Below are 22,414 nucleotides of genomic sequence, written 5' to 3' on the forward strand. Positions count from 1 at the left end.
ACAAACTTGGCTTAGATAGGAATTTAGGGGGCCACCGAGTACGGTGAGAAATTGCAAACTGAAGCCTCCTTTTATACGTACATCGTATATATTCCTGCTTTTGATGGCTCGCCTCGCCTTTTGATCTTCCCCGACTGCTGATAAATGATAAGATGTCGGAGCTGAAAGAAAAATGCTGAAAAGTGTGGAAAATGGCGCGGCAGGTGTGCGCCCATCATCCGTTTCATTGAGCTACTTCAAGGATACTGCTAAAACTGCTATACTAATTAAAAAACTTCTCAATCTTTAAAAGGAAAAGTGAAATTCAAGGGAAAACCTCAATGAACACCGGCCGCCATTGCCAATTAGCGGAAAAATATACAAAAAAAGAAAAAAAAATGAGAAATTCGGTGAAAACTGTCTAACCTGTAGACCCCCCACCGTCTGGTATCCTGGGAAAACAGGACGCCCTGTAAGTCAAGAGAAAATGGTTACCGAGAAAGGGGGAAATGTCTGTCAACCCACGGTCATAAATTATGGCCAGCTGCTGGCTGCTGCTGGCAATTTATAAATCTGTTTATTGTAACATCCTGTGACTCGCGCCCGGTAATTTATGTATCTGGAATCTAGTTAAGTCCGCTGAAAAGCAGCTAATGAGCGTCCGATTGCAGCTCAGACGGGTTAAGGAATATATTTGCATAAAAAACCCAATTACTATATGTGCCCGAACAAAAATATATATCTTCTCTCTTGTTTTTCGCATTCCTGTTTACACAAAGTTTTCCGTTGGCTACGTTTTGGTCAACTGGCTGTCAATATTTTATTGGCTGCATTTCGTTTTTATATTGCATCTCGTGCACGAATATAAAGATGGGGAAGATAAATATAGGCACCCACAGAAACGAATTTTTCGCAGAATCGTCCAAATGTGCAATTTAATTTCTGTCACGCGAAATCAGTTGAAAAAGCAAGAAAATGCCATAATACTCGCACATATACTTTGCTCAATGACGCGATGAAATGACATAACGAAGATCATGATCATGATAGTTTTTCGGTTGTTAATATTTCGCGATGCTTAATTAGTGTTTTTGAAAATAATATTAAATAGTAACAAAGGACACACTGCGAATACTTAATACTTAACGTCAGACTAAATTAAAAAAGCTTTTCCAAACATTTCCCTTTCCCGTTTTTTCTCAATTTTCCGTCTGCTTCCTCCTCTGTTTACGTTTGCTTTCTAATTGTATATTTTTTCCGTATTTAAATGAAATATGTCTTTCTCATACCCCATTATTCCCGCATTTTAACCCATTTAATTTATTTTTTCGTTCCGCTTTTTTGCTTCAACTTTCTGGGGTTTCTTTCGGTTTTACATTATCTTCTACTATTTCTCGGCTTTTGGCGAGTGCATTGCCACTTCGATGTCCCTCGTTTTCTGAGCCCTGCGTCCTTGGTTTCCATCAACACTCTCATCATTTCTTTTGTTTCGGAATTTTCCTCTTATTTTTATGTATTTTTAGTCATGTCATTCAGTAGGGTTCTTCTTTATCGCCCATTCCACCCGACCCTATATATTTTTTATGTCCTCCCATTGTCCTTTTTTGGATGGTGGAAAAATAGGAGGAAAGAACTGGAGCACTTTTATATGACGGTACCTCGGCTGCAGCTCTGTTTTACATTGGCATACATATTTGCATTTTTTCGAATGCTTTACAACCCTTTAACCCTTCGTTCCGTTCCGCTCCGTACTTTTTTTCCCCAGAATTCTGCTGCTTGTTTTAATTTCTTTGGCCCGAGTTTTATTCCTGGTTGCCCCATTTATTTTTTTTGTCATTTGTCGAATGGGCGGGGTTTCGATGACAGCATTGCAAAACTCCTTTTCAGCCCCGCCCACCGAAGTTGCATTTCAATTGAATTGTCAGCGTTTTGCAGTGAAAAATGTGTCATAAAATGTTGGCTCGTTAGGCATTCAATTTGTAGGAATTTTATTTTTCGGCCAAAGTAAAGTTTTTGTAAATGAAAATCGAAATTCGCTGATTAAGTATTCCAACTGTAAGTTGCCGATACAAAAAATAAAGCTATTATGCAAATTCCACTAATCTATTTTGTTTTTTATGTTCCATAACACTCATAAATGAATTAGTTGTCCAAATGTAAACAATAGTTTCAACAGTGTTATTTAGTTCATGTTCCGCTTTTGTTTGTGGTTTTTATTTCCTCGATTTTTTCGCAAACTCCCTTCAGACCCACACACAGCTCAATTAATTTATAATTTAACTGCACATTGTGCGGTTTAATTATGCTCATTATGGAGTCATCGCCGGCATTGTTCGCCGCCTGTCATGAAAGTTGGTCGGATTGGTGTTACAGCAGAAATAATTAATGTTTTCATTGACACAGTAGTAAGTGGTAAGTGGTAAGAGTGCTTATCTATAGCCCTGCATTCGGCTGTCAGCTATCGCCCAACTTTTCCGGTCGAAACTTTCAAGCAATTGAACAGCGACCAAACTTCCACACAAATCCCAAGTGCAGCTGTCAAATCGTCCTTCGAAAAATCGACAGCAAAAATGCTATCTCGCAAAAAGAAGGCAAGAAAAAAAAAAAAAAAAAAAAAAACGGAATGGCAAACCAAGTGTCAAGTTGAAATAAACTTTAAGACAGACTTGACATATTGCCAGTTGCTCGCTTCCAGCTCACAACATAATTTTCCATTAGTTGGATAACTAGCAGAGGACAGGGCTGCCGAAAAAAGCTGAACCGACACTTCGTGGTTTCACTAGCGTTGGCTGCCTGGCACATAAATAAGTTAATAAGCGCCAGCTGAAAAATGGTCCAGACCAGGTGATTTTGCCAGCTTCATCATGGCTAAGACGCAGACAAGTGGCGACCACAGACGAGCTGGCTAATCGAGGATGGCAGAAATGACACCCTCAGCAAAACGTTATTTTCCACCTGCGCTCAGCCAGCGTCTGTCAATTTCAGATCCATGAATTTAAGATTTCATTGCAGCTGCATATTGAATAGTTTCCCAAGAAAATTGAGATCAAAGTTTGCGATTTAATATTTAAAGGAAGAGTCGCAGATACATTTATACAGTTACTCAATTGATTGAGATATTAAATGCACTAATAACTAAGTTTTTAATGCATATTATTTGTACATTGTTAAGAAACTTGCAGCCTTATTTCCTAATAAGTACAAAACCTTTAAACTTTAATGAGTCCGTTAGTGAATCGAGCTTGTCCATCAATCATATTTTCCGCGTGACATTGATATCTTAAAGCCGCGCTTTAAGTGGCATGCGAATGGAAATCATTTGGAAATTTCAAACAATTGTCAGATGTAAAACAGTTATCCATGCACCGAAGCGGACATGCACACACGGCCCACGCACACAGACGCACTCGGTGGCATAAATCACACAAGTATTTGTGCATTTCCGGTCAGCGCACGGATGTTCCGGTGATCAATTTTCAAATGCGCTGTGTCAGTTCGGTTCAGACCCCTTACGCTTCGGTTCCAGAGTCCTGGAACCAACACCCCACCCAACCCAACTCAACCCCACCCAACTGGACAGCAGGACTCGATAGCCGGACAAGTGGACAGCAACTGCTCAACCTGTCGGTGAATCCTAGCCATCCACTTGGCTGCTATTTTTGCGGCTGCCCGCTCGGCAAGTTGTGCGCTACAAAATTGAAATACAAATTCACAGTTTTTGCATATTTGCCTGTCCGGTGGAATGGACATTTCCTGGATCCTAACTAACCTACCCCTTCGGTTTTTCCGACTTCCATGTTACGTGGCTTTTATTTGTGAATTTTAAGCACAATTTTGTTTTTCCCTCTGCGCCATAGTGAATATATCTTTTTTATTCGCCTTGCAATTTGTATGCTCTGGGGATTACTATTTTTCTACCTTGTTTTCGATTCTCTGACTCTGCAATTCGTAGTCCGCTTCTTTTTTCTTTTCTATCGACTTCGATTTTCAGGCGGGAAAACCGCAGACATTATAGGGCTGTGGGTAAAAGCTTTACAAAATTTATGGCAATCATTGTTGTGAAAATTATAAGCAAATAAATGCAAATTTCAAGAGCGAAACTCATTTGCCAATAATTGAGCAAATTAATTATGCAACGAGTTTCGGCATTTAATAGACATCAGTATCGCTTACTTTCCGGGATATTGCACTGAAAAAAGTTGCTTCAAGGAGAAATATTGTTCTAAAAAACCAAACAAGTTTAATAAGAAGAGATGGACGTAGTATGTTAGTTTTGTTATACTCTCCTAGACTTGACTTAATTTTCCCTCAGTGTTCGCATGCTCCTCACACAATTTCTGACAATTTCCGTTCGCAGCTGTCGGAAAGTTTAGCGAACTAATTGCGATGCCCCCGCCCATCGGCCGATTCTCGATGCTTGCCTTGTCTAATAATGAAATTAATTAACGGTTAATCAAATTGGCAACTAGAAGCAGTTGGCCAACTGCCATTCGAGTAGCTGTGCCTTCCCAAGTCGTTGGCAAATTGTTTAGCTCAACTTAATTAGTCTCATTTTAGCCATTTGCTATTTTTAGTTGCTTTTAAAATGGTTGCCAACGTCTTGGGCGTGGATGGCGGCAGTGGAATGTGTGTCAGCAGTTCCATTTGATTGGGCTTAATGGCCATTTTCCAGGCAACCATTTAGTTAAGGTTCTGTCCTCATTTTTTCAAGCCTACCGGCGGCTGAGAGTCCATTTGCCTGATCACCTCTGTCATTGTGCCAAATGAACCTTTTGTTTGCCCACCAGCCATTGCATACGGGGAGTTGCAACAATTTGCCTGACAATTGTTTAATTATGCAGGACAAACATTAAGCAAAGTGCTGGTGGAGAACTGCAAGTGAACTTTGCATAGTTTCCCAGGGCATTTTGCCAACAAAGGGAAAAGGTAAATAACACTTTTGGCTGCCCTCCGGCGAGACACAGAAGCAGACGACGCAGACGCATTCCTCATTCCATCAGCGCCTTTTCCCACTTTTCCACCGGCCAAAAGAAGCAAACTTTGCACTAAGGAACTTGCTCAGATTTATTTCAATGCTTCCCAAGCCCAAGGCAACGAGCAGCCAGCAAGGACCTTCGGCAGGACGAAGGAGAAGTGCATGAGTTCGCCGGAAAACTATGTCAGTCAGCTGCTGAATTTACCCTCAACGATTCCCTGCGCTTCTCTTGCCAAGTCTGCCTTGATTCGGGCTAAGCGCAAAGAAAAACACATAATAAGTAAAGTGTTTGGGGAAGGGAACCGGAAATTTATGTTATTTCACCAAGTGGTTGCATACAAAAAGCGAAGCTTCAAATAAGTAAAATACAAGTCATCAAATTGCAAGAACGCAGTGCCCTACCCATTGACATATTTTGAAATGCGGATAAATATTTGGATAACTGCTAACTTTACTACTCGAGAGAATGTGTCTACAAATATTTCTTTTATTACAGAATAATCCATTATAATTATTATTTTGGTTAACCATTTTAAAATTAATTTAAAAATGCGATTCATTGCTTCAAGTGTATCGAGAAAGATACTGGAGGTTTTTTTTTTGGCAGGGTAGCTAGTTTTTTATGATGCCAAAAATTGACTTAAAGTTGCATTTCTTGTTTGCTGCTGGAAGTGCTCCCATATCTGGCAAACATTTAATTTGCAACAGGAGCCGCGTGACGAGATCCTGGCAGCTTCCCCTGCAGGATGATGGGATGATGGGTCCCCTGGCTTTCGCTGAACTCATTTGCATGCAACATGACAACAACACTGAGTCCCTATGACTCGCTGCTTATAAATTATGCTCTTTACTGGCGCTATCACAACCATTCTGCCACTGGCACTCCACTGTTGGCCATCCCAATGGGGATTCAGAATTAAATCCAACACCATGGATCCACCAAAAAATTTGCATCTGCAGATGAAGTTACATTTTTTTTCCGACAAATTTCCACTTATTCTATTTTTTTTGTTTTGCGATTCTGACAGCGGACAAAGGAATTGCCTTTTAATTAGGCAACTGTCAACAGTTTTCGGGGCGTTTTCCTCTGAAACTTCAGGCCTCTCAAATTTCTATCAAAATCTCATTAGCACAACGCGTGGCGCAAACCACAAAATGGCTTCTGTGAGTTTCCGGTCTCTCTCCCTCTCTGTGTGTGTATGTGTGTGTATATGTGTGTGTGTGCGTTTTGGATTCTCTGTACTCCATACTCGGTACGCTGTTTTCTGTGGTATCGGTTTCGCTGTGTGTATTTATTTAGCCCCAAAATGCCGAAGCATCACAACAGGGCAGCCTGTCGAAAGTTGGAGGGCAAAAAACTTTTTTTAATTAGTTTGCCTGCCATGTTATTGTTTAACCTTTCCTCATTTCTTTTCCCTCCCGCACACACACACACACACAAACACAATTTGTACCTAATTGCATTAACCAAAGAGAACAAAGTGCGGCCAGGTGTCAGCTACAATATTGCATTACTCATTCGCCCCGTTCACCCAATCTAGTTTGCTTGTGAATAATTCTCATGTTGCTTTTGCGTGTGCGTTTTGCACAATTTTGGTTGATCGTTGTAGTTCTTCTTTTGCTGATATTTAAAACGAGCAATCAACGTCAGTCGTGTTGGAAAATCTAACTGATGGCCACTGGCTGCCACAAACTAACAAAGCGGAGAACATGAGTGCTTTAATTTTCCGTATGCCAATTAGGAATGAATTTATGACGTGGTATAAGGACGTGTTGCATAAGCAGCGTAATATAACTACCTTAAATCCATGCTAATACTAAAAAAATCTTAACATAATTCTTATAAATATATTACTGCATTTTAAATAGCTCTAAATTCGCCTTTCGCCCGCTGATGCTGATCTCTTTGAAGGCACGTCGGCTTGGTTTTGGATAAAAAAAACAAATGCGGCAGTAACAACAATATAAGTTTAGGTAAGCAGAGGGGTTGGTGGCTGAGGGGCCAGGGGTCGGAGGTCTCATCCCCTTGGGCGATGCGGCAGTGGGAACAGCGCAATTTGCGAGCCACAAAATGTGTAAGGTAATCACTAGCCGCAAATGGTTGTTGTTTCTGCTCATTGCTCCGCTTGTTGTATTATTATTGTGCATTATACGGAAATTGACAATGAAATTTTCCTCTTATTGTTGCTTCCAACTTGAAAATAGCTAAAAGGAAACAGGCAAAAGGCCACACAAAATTCGACTTCGAATGCCACTTGAGAATTTAATAAAAGAACAAAAAACAAAAAAAACGAGGCAAGGGAATGGCAATGAAAATGGTAGATACAGCCAGAAAACTTGGAATTGCTGTGCACAAGTGCCGGTTAAATATTTTAGGCAAATGCCTCAACCTCTCCGAGCCCCAAAACTCCGTTCTGGCCCCAAAAGAATCTGACGAGTTGCCGGGCCAAAATAAATCAGCTGGGGCGTAGGCACTTGAGTTGATTTATGGCAATGACTGGTGGGGGCTGAAGTCTCATCATGGCGTAAAATCATCAGGTTAGGTGGTTCCACTTTTCCAAATTGCCTCGAGCCCAGCTTTGGAGCTTTCGCAGCCTTTGACAATATCTGTGGAACCCGAACCGAATTGTTAAATTGTAATTTTAGGAATGACTTTTATTTCGTTACCAGGCAGGTTACCAACAAAATATTTAGAAAAAAAATATAAATATAGAAAACCCTTTTAGTTATTAACTGGTACTTTTGGTACTACCACTTTGTGGTAGTTCTTAATCCGCAGTGTGCTTACGAAATGAATGAAACCCCAATTTTGCTTGTTCTAAAGTTGGAGCCTCATCGCCTTTCACATCTCAGACCCAGACAATTCTCGGCTCAACTCCAGTTCATCAGTCAACTTGAAAGTTACAGACTGGGTCAGTTTGTCAGTCAAGCCATGCGACATTTAGTCAATCTCAGGCCCGCATTCTTGTTGCCACTCCAAGCTTAAAATTGTCTTTGATATTCGGAAGCCGATTCAGCAGTGGCTTCGTATTTCACACACAAACTCATATTCCATTCTGCTGCTCAACTTTTTTCTCATCAATTTGGCTACTTGGCCTGTCCGCATTTTAATTACACACTCATTAAAAAATACAACGAAACAAAATTAATTTCAAACAAAACCTTTTAAGCAAGAGGCTAAAAAGGTGGCCCAAATAAGCTTACAAGCTGTCGGCACGTGGACAAACTTGAGTTGAAATGGAATCGAAGACAGCTGTGGGTAGTCACGAACTTTATGTACACTTCTCGACTTAAAGTGAAGATTATACAGCCTGTTCAAAAATTGTTGATGATTGGAACATAAAAGAATTCAGTTTTTAGAAAAAAAAAAGATTACGAAATTTAATTGTGCAAAGATTATATTCCTTACAAAATCTGAGCAAAATTTAATGTACTCTTGGTAAGGGCAAACAATATATTTATGGCCGCAATTAAAGTTAAATGTCTTTGGTGGGCCACCTGAAAGTAGGCAGCACATTTTAATGAGCCTTGTGTCCCCGAAGACACAGTCAAATATAATTAAAACAGTGAGTTGTGGACCGATTCCGGTGGCCAGAGCCATCGGGCAATTGTGCCGGCCAGCCACTTTAACTTTTATGGGATGGAATAATGGTAAGTTGAATTCTTTGACTGCTAATATTGGGGTTGGCACCCTTTTCGCAGGCGGCTACAAACATGGAAAAATTTCATTAGTCTAATGTGTTGCATGTCACATCACTGTCAGGCGTTGCACTATGCGCAAACTGCATGTGGCAAATGTGAAAATCCCAAACAAGCTGGATGCAGATGGCCAGGACATCCCGGAGTCACGCATATGTAGACCGGGTTGAGTGTCGTCTGTTTCTGTTTCTGTTTCTGTTTGTCGCTGTCGCTCAGGATTCTTCCCAGCTTGTTGTCACTGTAGTAAAAAGAGGCGAATCCAACAGCTTCACCTGCTGCTCCCTTCCCATTTCTTTGGATCAGGCTCCCCTGTTCTTGTAGCCATACATCTTCGTCATTTCATTGCAGTTGTCAACCCTACAATGCAATGCAAAGTGCCACAACCTCCTACCTCCGACTGCGTGATGCATTGTTGTGCTACATTTGTCATGCCCCTTGGTCCATGCAGGTGGTGTCATGTTCTTAATTTACGAAACCACAGAAATACTCATTTAGGAATGCTGCTTTTTCGTTTATAGAATTAGTAATTAATAGTTGCATCAACAAACTACATTGATTTATTTCCAAGGAATGCATGCGAAATTAGGTTTCACTCCAGGTTTATTACCTTTGGGGCTTCCATATTTTATTTCCCTACTATTTTCACTTAGTATTTCTAGTTCGTATCCGCGCTTGTATTATTAAATGGCTTATAGCGCAGACAAGCAGGATTCGGTGGATTACATACATATATATAGGGAGCGGAAACAGCGCCAGGCTGCGGTGCACTAAAAATTCCAGAAATTGCAGCCAGGATGAAAGCCAAGTATAGATCCATCTTGGTTACGAGTTGGTATTCTTATGGTTAGATATTTAAAAAAATGGGAATATATGCAGAAATGATTTCATTACCAGTGTGAAAATGTAATTTAATATGGCTGTTAAGTGACATAAGTGTCCATGTGAATATTATAAATATTATAAATTTATATGTATTTATAAATGTTCTTCTACATTTATTGCATTTTGACACTTATTGTTGTGGAATAGAAGAGCTTGCTCCTCAGAAAATCAGAACATAATTTTTGACTTTCGTTAAAGTGTTTCGCTTTGATCAATTTACTGCTGCCACGTTTCGACGCTAACTGACTCAAAACAATTTCGGGCACACGTGTTCTGGCTGCCATGACGGAATTAAATCCAAAACCAATTGAGATGCGGGAAAAATGGAGGAAATGGCCGAAGCTAAAACAAAGGCGCCCGCAGGTGGCTCGACTTTTTGGATAGAATATCTGATATCTGGGTGGGTTCAGCACCGAATCCCTGTTGTCTTTATGGAGCCACGTGCTCGTTTTGCTAGCAGCCGATGCTCACTGGCCGGGAAATTCATGGCCACTTAAATGCTGTAAAATGGACCAAGCTGCCGGCACTAAAAACCAAAAGTTGCTCTACCAAAACTTTAGTTTAGTTTAGCTTTCATAGACACACAGGCTCACACACCTTGTTCGCTTTTATGGCTCATAAGTTTTTTCTTTTTGTGCTTCTCGACATAATTTTTTCTGTTTGGGTCAGTCATAAAAAGTTAAAGCTGAACTTTTTCTAGCCGAACGGGTAGCCATCGGTAAATCAGTTTTTATTGTGCATAAATTAAAAATGTTCAATTAAAAGCAGATGAAAGAAGAAGTTTCTGGTTGGTTTTTAGCAGGGAACACGTGGCTGTTGGCTCAATTTGAGCACGGTTTTTCCTGGCAAACTTTCCCGGGCTTTGGGAAACAAAAGACTAAAATTATAACAAACTTTCGAACATAGATCAAATGGTTGTTCAACAAAATTTAGTTACGCAAACATGTTGAAATTGCGTGGAAATCGAAATTGAGTACATATGGCTGGCGCACATGTCGTATGCGCAATATTCAAGGCACACACAATTGTCCCAGCAATTATTTATACATTTGTTGCCGATTAATGCATAATTATTGTCAATAATTAACACAATAAAAAACTTTGAATTCTGCTTCGAATTACAATTTGTCTTTTTTTTAAACCTGATTCATATGTGCTGCCATAATCAGTTGCAAATACATTACGCTTTTTATTATCTTCATTAATAATGCAGGTGGAAATCCAACTCTGGCACTTCATTTTGTTTATTCTCGTTCATTAAACGTGTTAAGCTCAAAATGGCTGCCATTTTGTTGATTAACAAAAGAAACGCTTGATCTGTGATATCTGAACAACAGATAAACTGAAAAAACTTCAAAATGTGCATGTTGTTAAAGATACAATAATTAAAGCACCATATAATCCAGAAGAATTTTAAAAGGCTATCTTTTATGAACTCAGCGTCAGATGAAACGCTGTCAGATCTGGTAATTAGAATTTTACTAAAAATGTGTTTTTATTTTCCAATGCTGTCTTACATTTTTTGACATTTTCGAGTCGAAACTAACAAACTATAAAATGCCAGCTGAATATCTGTCAACGAGTCGAATGCATGTCCCCAAGGCGATGAAAATCAATTTGCAATGCAGCGTTCCAGGAAAAAAGCCGATGGCAAAAGGAAAAATATCCAGTGACACATGCCAAGGCGCACAGCCTTTGCATCTGAATCTGATTCTGCCTCCGCCTCTGCATCTGCATTTGCATCTGCATCTGAATCGGATGGAATCAAGGAGCAGAATTCAGCGAGCAGAAGGAATGCCAAGCAATGCAAATAGCTCTAAATGCATTTGACGATGCTGTGATTTGATTTCGATATCCACCCATCTTCGCTGTGTGTGTTTGTGGGTGTCTGTGTTGACTTTCCATTTCTGTTCGCGAGCGTAAGTTTTTGCTCTGAGTTTCGCCAGTTTCCCCAAAGCCAACCTGATTATAATTCGAATGCATCGACTTCTGGCATTTGCAAAAATGTCATTCGAAAGTTGGAAAACTCGAATCTGCTGTCTGCCTGCCAGCTTCCGCTTCCGTTTAATCATTATCCTCGCTGTTGTTATGCCGCTGGGCTGATTGCCGTCGTTCACTTAGCTGATTGCAGTAGCTATCAAAAATTCGCTGCGACAACGTGTCGTATGCGTGATATTATGCCAGGTCGTGCTCATTCGCACTTGTCTCGCTGGCGTCTTCATTCATATTGTGTTCTGCACTCAGAGAAATGCATGGGAACTTGTATGCTGTCATGTTGTGCTGTATCTAATACAAATCATTTGTAAAATACGAAATTGTTAATGGTGTCGATGGTAAACCAGTACTTATGAAAGTTTAACCTGTGTATTATTTATTCAAATTTTTTTTTGAGTGCGTCAAATGAAAAAGAAACAATGAAAAGTGAGGAACCTGAGCAAAAACTTTGTTAATTTTCGAGCAGCTCACGCAATAAAGCAAGCGCAGGAAGCGCAGGCAGCGCATCACGTGCGCATTTAAGTTGCAAGTTACAGCGGCAACGTGCGGCTGGCAAAGATACACAGATACCGCACACCAGGCACAAATACACGCACACCGCCCAGAGATACTCACGCACACCGGCACAAAAACAGGACTAGTTAGCTCATGTCAGTGTAAATTTTACACACAGGCGAAACCTGATGCCGCATACAAAAACGCAAGGCTCTCCGCTCCTCACCTTTTTGCGGTTTATATTCAAGCGCGCGTGTGCAATAAAAAGATATACCCAGTCGGTTATATACCCTGCATAACGGAAGTCGAGGCAAGTTTTTGGCATCCACGGCGTATGCAGGACCAGGAGGCAGGAGTCGGGCAGTGGGAAAACACATAGCTGGCTGGGCTGCATAATCAGGCAAAGGCGACGGCGACAACGACAACGACAACATTTATCAAATGAAATGCACGTGCCAAGCGTTTGCCTGGCCCGCTTCCGTGTGGCGCCCCGTTCGGATGGGATAAGGTTCTTGGAGGTGCCACAGCTCCGGAACTAGCTTGTGCACGAGGGGCGGCAGAGAAGTTGTGCAAAGCTGCAATATATTTATGGGGTGTTTGCAAAAACTGTGGAGACTTGAAAGCATCACTAAATCAAATTTAACACATGAATTTATTTGCTTATATAATACAAATTTATGAATCACATGTGTAAAAGGAAATTACTTTTTTTATACTAACAGGGAGGTTAAGTATTATTGGTAACAATCATTTGTTCAATTCAAATTCAATTTCAAACTTATCTACTTAATAAGACGCCCCTCGATCTGAAAGTATCTATTTTCTGGCTTTATATATACGCATCTATTGTATATATGGCCAAATCAGCTGCCAAGTGCAGTGCATTTTCGTAATTATAATGAGCAAACTTTCTGGCTTGAGTTTCTTTTTAGTGAATTAAATGAGGGAGGTGATACGGCTACGGATGGGCTTATTCTTTGTTGTTGAAGTCTCTCGCATTACGCAAATACGCAACCTGAGATATAAATTGTACATTGCAAAACTGACTTTTAAGAGGCATGCGAAATCGTTGTAAATAACGGAATGGGATCATAAAATGTCTTTAAAATTCGATTATAATCCCTTTGAGAAGCAGCAGCGTTTGCCTCCCTTTTTGGCGCCCTTCCAGAATTGCATTCTGCTGTCGTGGCGCGTTCTGCACCTTGCAACCAAGTGGCTGCCACTGTTGCCACTGCTCCTACAGCTGCTTAAGTGCCATGCATTGAGATTGAGTTGTTTTCCTTGTTGCCACATCCCCACTTCGCATCGAGGCGCATTCCACTCGAGAAAATCGATGATGTCTTGGGTGCTTTTGTTTTTGCAGCCGCACTCCAACTTGAAAATGTTTTGATAAACTAGCTCTCTGGCTATGCAAAGAAGGGAAAAGTGCAGGAAAAGTGGAAAAGAAGACGGTAGCGGCAACTTTAATCTGCAACAAATGCAGCAACAATGCCAATTTTACTAGCAGCAGCTTTAGCAGTTGTCAAAACGTTGCTGGGAGTGGAGGGTACAAACTTTTTGGCCAACTGTCGAAAAACAAGCGAAATGAAATTGGTAAAACAATTGTCAATGCGTCAATTTGAATGGATTCCAGACTCAGCAGAAGACGCAGCCTCAGAAGATAAAAACATCAACAAAAACAAGTGTCGAAAGTTTGGCCAAGAAACTTTACCAAAGCATTGCACAAAAAAGGTCTTAGTGCAGTCCGATTTTGTATACCCAATTTATATGAGAGTAGTCCTTGAGCCAAAAGTCTGTAAATAAGTTTGCAAAACAGTGTGCGCTATTCAACTGCAACAAGTTAGAATATGAACTGCATATTTCTTATTTGCTGCCTGCTTGGCATCTCTTTCGGTAAGTGGCCATGGGTACGTTAATTAACCCTTTACAAACCCACCTCAAATCTCAACGCAAACTAATCCGAGTAGTTATAGCGATCGAGGCCAACTGTCTGCGGGGTACTGGCCACATGTGGCAGCTGAAGCCACCCACTGGCACAAACAGTTGCAATCGAGCGTCATCTCTGGCCAGAAATGGAACATCAATGGGAAAACCAGCAACGTCTGCACTCGACATTGCAGTAGCAACAATGGGAGCACCAGATCCGGAGGTTGGTGCAAACGTAGCTGCCCCTCCTGCGGTGTTTCTGGCCAACTACGTCTATGAGTGCGCCAGTCGTCGCACTGCAAGCAGTTGCATCAAGCCACCAGGGCCGGAGCCGGAATCGAAGCCGGAACTCGAATCCGGACCGGAGCCGGAGGTGCCTAAGCCCCGTACTGTGACACTGCCAGCCGGCGAATGGGAAGGGTTTGGGCCAACTGAGTGAAAGGGGTTTTGCATGCGATTAGACCAGCTGATGGGACGGGTGATGTTAGCCCGATTTATACATATATATACTGGCATATATTTCGTACGGCAATAAAGTTAGCCAAGCCAATCTCACTTATCTTACTCAAGTTGGGAAACTCGTGAGGTTAGTCAAGATTAGTGGTATGTTATTTTAGCAAAATAGCTAGAGTTTCAATACTAATTTGTTAATGGATAAATGGGATACTGGCTTATATACTTTACATATCAGTGACTACATTCGTAATGGTTTTCCAGCACTTGGCATTGAAGTGGGCTTTTTCAAAGGGAAATGCCTTTAACTAATCAAATCTGTTTTTCCATGCAACCATCTGTTTGCATTTATTAGTTTTTTTTAGCCCAAAAATATAAACAAAGTGACTGTATAGCAAGTGAGCTTATACTGCGATAAGAACTGGAATTATTACTGAGTTGTAAACCGAAAGCTTTTAGGTTATCAGTGGCTGCTACTGATCTGTGTAGTTCAGTTTAACAATTTTAGTCGGATTAGGGCAGTCATGGCAGATTGGCTCACTTCTGGATACCTGGAAGCGGCACTGCGTCGCCATTACCAGAACAAAGAACTTCGAGTGGAGTCGATGGTCATAAAAACCGCTCTAGGGAAAGGAGAGAACTATGGTGCTATTTTATCACGCATACGCCTTGTGTACAGCAGCAAAGTGGAGGAACATCTGATAGCCAAGACTGTGCTCGAGGATGAAGACGCCGAGACCAGAAGAAAGAAGGCCCCATATGATATTTACAATCGGGAACTGGAGATTTACGAGCAAGTGCTGCCCAAATTGCAGCAACTTGCCGGCGTACAACTATGTCCCAAAGTGCTGCACATTGATCGTCAAAGAGGAGCCCTCATAATGGAGGACCTGACCTACAAGGAATTTGTGATGGCCCCACGACTCCAGAGATTGGATGAGCAGCATGTGCGTTTGGTTCTAAGGAAGTTGGCCAAAATGCAGGCAGCATCAGCGGTTTTGGAGAACAGTTCTTTGGAACATACCTTCTCTCTAACTAAATACGATAGGGGCTTCTTCAATCGTCATACAGAAAGCTTCAGTGCCTACTTTCTGGGCTGCCTTAAGTCCTGTGCCAGTTACCTTAATACTCAGGCGGGCTATGAATGCCATGCGAAACTATTAGACGAGCTGGCTCCCTATTATATGGGACTGGGACTTCGCTGTTTTCAGCCCGAGGTGGCGCACATTAATGTCCTTACCCACGGCGACTTGTGGACAAACAACATGATGTTCAAATACGAGGCGGGCGTGCCGAGCGATGTCCTTCTGATTGACTTTCAGTATGCCTTCTGGGGTTCGCCCACGCTGGACATCCATCATCTGCTCAACACGTCGGCCGTGGAGCAAGTGAGGAGTGAGCTGCAGATGGAGATGAGATGTGTGTACCACGATGTCTTCGTGGGGGAGCTGCAGAGGCATGGCTTCAAAGGTCAGAGGTTGCCCAGTCGAAAGCAGTTTCACCTGGAGTCGGAGCAAAAACGGTTTTATGGTGGGTAAACTTAATTTCCAGGGGATTAGGAAATGAACATGAAAAAAATTATAAAATATTTATACTTCCGAGCCTTTTGAATTTTTTTTTTTTTTTTTTTTTTTTAAGAATAAACTGATAATCTATATTCCCTCAGCTGTTCATTGTGGCCTGCTGCTGCTACCTGTGTTGTTAAACACCGATGAAACGGATGCGGATTTCGCCGCGCTTCTGTCGGATCAGCCGCGTGGAATGAATATGAAAAGGCGGCTGTATCTCAACCCTGGCATCCAGGACTCCATTAAGCAAATGGTGAAGCAATTCGAGCGGGAAGGTCTCCTGGACCCGTGGCAATTCGAAGGCTTCTGAACCTGGTAGAAGCGGATTTTCCGCTTTTTTTTCATAAACTCCCCCATTAGACATTTCAATTAGACGAGCTAATAAACATAAAACATGGCAGCCACAGCCGCAGGCATTTTAAAGCCAGCCGTCAGAAGCTTTTGAATTATGAACCGAGTTGGAACTCGGCGAAAAAAAAATAAGGTGAAAAAGGCCGAAACGAAAACACATTCAGCTGGCCTAGACAAATGCGCAACACATTTAGCTGCTGCGAAATGGAAAAATAGAAAGTCAGAGGCGGCGAACGGAAGGGCGAGAATAGTTACACACATTTTTTGAATTGTTTAGCATTTTGAATGAGTGAATGAATGAAAGCCATGCGGAGCTGTGAGTGCGTGTCTGCCGCAGAAAATGGCTCTGAAAAGAAATGCAAAACGCAAAATGTGAATGTTGATGTGGATGTGGATAAACGAAAAGTCGGACAAAATGGGGTATTCTGCACGTGCTCCTGGCCTCAGCTTAATTAAAACTTTAGCGCGAAATGGCGGGCCAAGCTGTTGGAAAATAACCAAATTATGATGTGTCTGCCGCTGGCACTGCTGTATTCACAACAGCATTATAGCTAAGTGCAATTAGGCTAAGCTATGCCATTTAGGCCGGAATGCGCCAAAACTAGGCAACCGTTTATTACAGTTAATGATGAAAGAGAAAACAGAGGAACCTAGCTGATTCCAGAATAACAATTGTTTATAAAAATGTTTTACTGTTTTGAAAGCCCATCTTAAAACCATGTTTTTCTTACCTTTTGGTAAAACAGGCACTTTTCTTGGAGCTTTTACCCCATAACTTTGCTGAAAAGTGACGTGCAGTTCTCGGACACACATTTTTTTACATCTGAAATACTCGACAAACACTGAGTAACATTTTCAAACTATTTACAAAAAAATTTTTTTTCGACCAAATTTCAATTTTTGAAAAAGATTAAAAAAATCAAAAAAAAAAAAAAAAAAAATTTTTTTTAATTTAAATGCAGTTTTGTTGGAGAAGTTCTTCTGAGCCCATCGAGGTATAACACACCATAATTGTCTAATTTATTGCCATGTTGTGAGCCTTTTACTTGAATTTTAGGCCGTATTTGTAGGGCAAACAGACAATTATAGACTGACATCCGGAAAGTTGGCGGTTTGTTTTGTTTAGTTTAGTTTGACAACTAGATATATTTAAATACAATTTGTACACAATGGCAGCCCAGGTAACTCAGGTGCAGCGGTTCTTCAATGGCTACAAGCAGGATGTGAGCCGATCTCTGCGAGATGCGTCGAAGCCGTGGACCAAAGTCTTTGATGCCATGGAGGAGAAGACCGGCGTGGACAGGGTCAATATTTTCGTGGGTGCTATTGGACTCTGCGCCCTCTACCTGACCTTCGGCTGGGGCGCCCAGATACTGTGCAACATTATTGGGGTTCTGTACCCGGCATACATTTCCATCCATGCCATTGAGTCCAGTACAAAGCAGGACGACACCAGGTGGCTGATCTACTGGGTCACTTTTGCCATCTTCACTGTCATTGAATTCTTTTCGGACCTGTTAACCTCGATGATTCCCTTCTACTGGCTACTGAAGTGTGCTTTCCTCATCTGGTGCATGCTGCCCATCAAACAGAATGGTTCCACCATCATCTATCACAAGCTGGTGCGACCCTACTTCTTGAAACATTCCGAATCCTTCGACTAGAACGGTTGGTTTAGGGTCTGGTCACCAACCACAATAAATTTTAATTCTGTATTAATTTCGTTGTTGATAAGCACATGTGGTCGCTGAGCTAGAGGAAATCTCCGAAATCTCAGTACTTGTGCTACCGCTTTTTGTGGACTCGGATGTAAGCTCGAAAAGAAGATATAATATATATTGTGCAGTTTTCACAATGATAATGTATAGGAAAAGTCTGAATAAAAGTTTAGAACATAACGATGCTTAATTCGACGTCATAACAATTCGAAAAGACCAACTATGCCTAATGCAAGCCATTTACCGATTCTTTGCCATTTTGCGAGTGTGCGTAGAATTGTGTGAGTGTGTGTACCTCCTTGTGTGTATGAGTTTTATATCTCATAAAGCGACGTCCTCGAATGCGACATAAATGTTGCACGTAAAAAGCATCACGATGCCACCATTTTTTTGCGGCTGCTATTGTTCTTTTTCCGGTTCTTACCCGAGTCATTTTTAGCTTTTTTATGTGTCAGTGCATGTTTGTCAAATATTCACCGAATTATAAACATACGGTAGAAATGACAACTTGGGCATCTCGGAAAAAAATGCATCAATAACACCTTTGAAATATTTAACATCGCGTCATAATAATTTTTAATAAATATTGTTTTGCATATTTGGAACTTTTATCACTTAAAATGCTTTCAATATTTATTCGCTTACATGAGTACGCACTTAAAAAAGGTGTAAATATGGTTTAAATTGAATGAAATCTCGAGTACTTACTCGAAAGCACAGTTTTTCATTATTGTCTTTAGTTAAACATGCAATGTGTAAAATGAAAATTCGAGCTTGTTGCATTTTGCTGAATTAAAAATGGCAACATGTACATACAATGCATTTTTTATAGAAAACTCGTTTTACTTTTAAAACCTGAACTTTATGTGTTATCATTTTTACGTACGATTGCATTATCCTGACTGGCAGAGTGGGAATTTTGTATTTACCTTGTTTAATTGTATTTCTGCTGAAATGACAAGTTCAGGCTGGAAAACTTTCTATGCCAGAGAGCCAAAATTTGATATAAGCCATTCCATAGATTAAAACTTCAGTTTGCCCAAAGCACAACTGGGCAAAAAAAAAAAAAACGCAGCAAAATGAAAATCAAAGTTTGCTGGCCGCTGGAGGGGTGGAGTGAAAATATTAAAATTGCTGTCCAGCCATGGCCAGGATTTATTTTCTTAATCCAAATAATGTCAAAAAGCCACAAACAGGCGACAGCCACATAAAACAACTTAGCAAATGAGCACACACACACAAGCACACACTCGCATGAGGGGAAAACCCAAAGAAAAATGTAATTTATTGTTATTACGAAAATAAATAAGAAAGGCAAGAACACAGCAAGGACGGAAATGAATCTGGGGGCTGGAGCAGGCGTGGCCACGCCCACCTCACACACACACACACACACACACACACACACACAGATTCATGTGGCAATGCTGCAATGCTGAAATTGTGGCAAATAAAAGCGAAGAAATTAAGCAACTGACCGCTGGCAAATAAACCTGAAAAAAGTGGCACACAGACAAAGAAAAAGCACAAGAAATGGCAAAGGCAGCCATTTTATATGCCATTACATTGTAAATAAAGTATTGTTTATTCCTGAACGCATTTGTGCGTGTGTGCGAGTATGTTTAGTGAACTATAACAAGTGAATTTATGGGAAGCCGCACTTGTGCCAATACCACATTTACTTAATAACCCAGCAGCCAAACTCAGGTCGAGATTTATTTGTCACCAGTTGGGTGGAAAACGACTTATTTGGTATTAGCGAACTGACTTTTCACGTGCGGCAAAATGGGTTGTGGCAAATGTTTTCCGTAAATTGCATAACTTCATCAGTTGCCATTTCAACCGCTTGTGCAACATTGTAATGCATATTTAGCTTACAACTTCCCGGCTGCTCTGTACAGCATGACCGGAAAATTTCATTTTATCTGCATCCAGCTCAGCCATCGAGTTGATTTCGCCCGGCCGGAAAAGCCTTCGGGTCAAGTGTGAGTAATTACCGCAGTTAGGCCGATCCGGCCGAAAGGAACCTGAGCAGGCAAATGAAATTTCCATGAGTCCAAGGGCCAAGCTTTAAAAATAGCTGCCTCCAGGGGAAAATGGGAAAAGCGCCTGTTTTCCTATGTATTTTCTGCTGCTCAGTTGAGCATGTGCTCTGCGTAAGTGTGTGTGAGTGAGTGTGTGAGTGTGTGTGTGTGTGAGTGTGAGCAGGAGGTCAGGCAACACTTGACTAAACATTTTCATTTTGGCCAAGGGTGGCCAGAAGTCAATGAATTTTGCCACATGGCGTATGCTTGATGTTGCGTGTTGTGTTTTTCTGGCGCCAAATGATTTCATTAAGTGCGAACTAAAACACGCTGGGAAATCAATAAATTGAACTTCCAATGCCTTGAATATCAACACCATTAAATAGGAAAGATGCAATTTTAATTAAGATTTTAGTTTGCTAACCTTTGATTTAAATGAGGGCAGAGTATTTTACAGATACTAATACTGACCAAATACGCATATGCAGTTTAATTGCCATGGAAATCGAATTACAATTGTAATTGTAATCAAATATTGATAAAGCAATAAGTGATTTTCGCATGCCGGACAAAGTCAAAAGTCATGACCTCTTGAGGGAGAGGGCGGCGTCAATGACACACGGAATGCGACATACATTTCGAGCAAAAATGTAATTTATTCAGTGCTGGAAGCTGAAAGCTGAAAGCTGGGGCCAAAACAAAGACACTGCCACGCCCCAACAAAGCCCACATAATGAAAGACAAACAAAGCATTCTTTTAGGCGCCGCTGACGCTGTTCGACATGGATAGCTGTCTTCGGCTGTGTCCGTGTCTCTGGGTTGTGTCAAAGTTCAAGGGACGAGGCGTGGGAATTAAAACGGATTAGTTGAGCAACGACACAGGGAACGACCAGCCAACGGCCCCTATCCATCATCTTGGCACCAAGGGGTTAATGTCCTAATTGCATTAACGATGTGCGTCCGAGTCTCGAGTTAAATCCATTTTCCAGACAGTTATTGAGAACTTATTAGCCTGCAGGCCAGGAAAATTGTGTAAGCAGCAAGGACACTTCGTTATTCCCCGACCATGCCAACATGTAAGTAAGTCTATAACTTGTCAATCGAGTGGAAGGTAGGTAAATTTGATATTGACTAAACTAATGGCTACTGAATCGAATTGCTTTATTCAAAATGGGTTTTAATTGCTGCCAGATATCTTGGGGCTATAATGGAAAATGTGCAATGAGTGTGGAATTAATAATTGAAATGGCTACAAGTATGCCACCTAAAGGAACTCTAAGAGCACAGTCCAGTAAACAAACTCATTCGAAGAGAAGGATGTATTTTTCTCTCAGAGAGAGAGAGAGAGAGACACTGTGAGAGAATGTTTCTTCCATGTTCTCTGGCTCTCTCTCTGCAGGAAAGCTTAGCCTTAAAGCTTTTGGCTCTCTCCGCTCAAAGGATGCTGGGCAGAAAGGACTCAAGCTCTGCCCAAATGAGTTTGGGCCATTGAGTCCTTATTGAGTTAAGCGCTCTTCACACTTGATATCCTTTTGCATTACGCTTGGCTGTTGTGTGTGTGCGTGCTATACCACTTCGCTTAAATTTCATTTTCCCATGTCTTCAGCATTAGCCAGCACATTCCTTCTTTCTTTGCCCACAATTCTGTTTTTGTTGCCACTTCATTTTGGCCCAATGAGAGCAAAAAAACCTTCACAGCCCGTTTGCCTTTGTTTTTTATCTTGCTGTTTGCCCTGCCTTGGATTACCCGTTTGCCTTCTGCTCCTTATCTCTGCCCCTTTTATTTTTTGCCCAGCTCTTGGATCTGTTTTTGTTTTTATTGAACAGCGCTTTCATTGTTTGATTTTTGTCAACGCTTCCCTGGCTGGGCTTCACTTTGCTTACATAAGTGCCCGTCCCTTAGTCCTGCCAACTTGGCCAAGATGGGTTCCCTCGAGGACTGTATGCCATTTGTTTCTGCATCCTGCGTGTTTGATCGCTTTTTTTTTGTTTCTTGTTATTTGGCTTACCCAGTGGCCATTGTTCATTTCTTGGTTAGTTGGTCTTTTAATCGCCTTGCTTAGTTATCCTGCCAAATGATTTTAGCCATCTTTAGTCGGGCTTTTCCTTTCAATTAGTTGGAGAGCATTACTTAAAGTGCTTTGCCCGTCCCGCTAGTCCTGCCAATTTAATCCCCGTGCTGATGCCTTGCGTTTGAGTTATAAGGTTAATATTTAATTGACATTTTCCCAGCACTAAGTCCGGGGTAGCTACTTTATTATTTTTACCTAGGCTTAGTCGCTCAACGTGCCGCGACTTTGTTTTATCGCCATTGATACGCTAATTACGATAATTTATCAAACACAGCGC

General features: G+C 41.2%; 3 protein-coding genes across 3 annotated transcripts; all 3 read left to right on the forward strand.

Moving 5' to 3' along the window:
• The first annotated feature begins 13,828 nt into the window (after positions 1-13,828).
• On the forward strand, positions 13,829-14,537 carry LOC6554282. The gene is made up of 2 exons (XM_001981714.3): positions 13,829-13,918; positions 13,993-14,537. Exons 1-2 carry the CDS (start codon positions 13,873-13,875, stop codon positions 14,388-14,390), a joined length of 444 nt encoding a protein of 147 aa, XP_001981750.1. The 5' UTR covers positions 13,829-13,872; the 3' UTR covers positions 14,391-14,537.
• Positions 14,538-14,925: 388 nt separating this feature from the next.
• LOC6554283 lies at positions 14,926-16,398 on the forward strand. The gene is made up of 2 exons (XM_001981715.3): positions 14,926-15,934; positions 16,071-16,398. The coding sequence occupies exons 1-2, from the start codon at positions 14,929-14,931 to the stop codon at positions 16,280-16,282; spliced, it is 1,218 nt and encodes a 405-aa protein (XP_001981751.1). The 5' UTR covers positions 14,926-14,928; the 3' UTR covers positions 16,283-16,398.
• Positions 16,399-17,279: 881 nt separating this feature from the next.
• On the forward strand, positions 17,280-18,221 carry LOC6554284 (receptor expression-enhancing protein 5). The gene is made up of 3 exons (XM_001981716.3): positions 17,280-17,318; positions 17,413-17,434; positions 17,500-18,221. Exons 1-3 carry the CDS (start codon positions 17,280-17,282, stop codon positions 17,985-17,987), a joined length of 549 nt encoding a protein of 182 aa, XP_001981752.2. The 3' UTR covers positions 17,988-18,221.
• The last annotated feature ends 4,193 nt before the right edge of the window (positions 18,222-22,414 follow it).

This window comes from Drosophila erecta, unplaced genomic scaffold (assembly GCF_003286155.1).
Source record: "Drosophila erecta strain 14021-0224.00,06,07 unplaced genomic scaffold, DereRS2 tig00000000-arrow-pilon, whole genome shotgun sequence".
NCBI lineage: Eukaryota > Metazoa > Arthropoda > Insecta > Diptera > Drosophilidae > Drosophila > Drosophila erecta.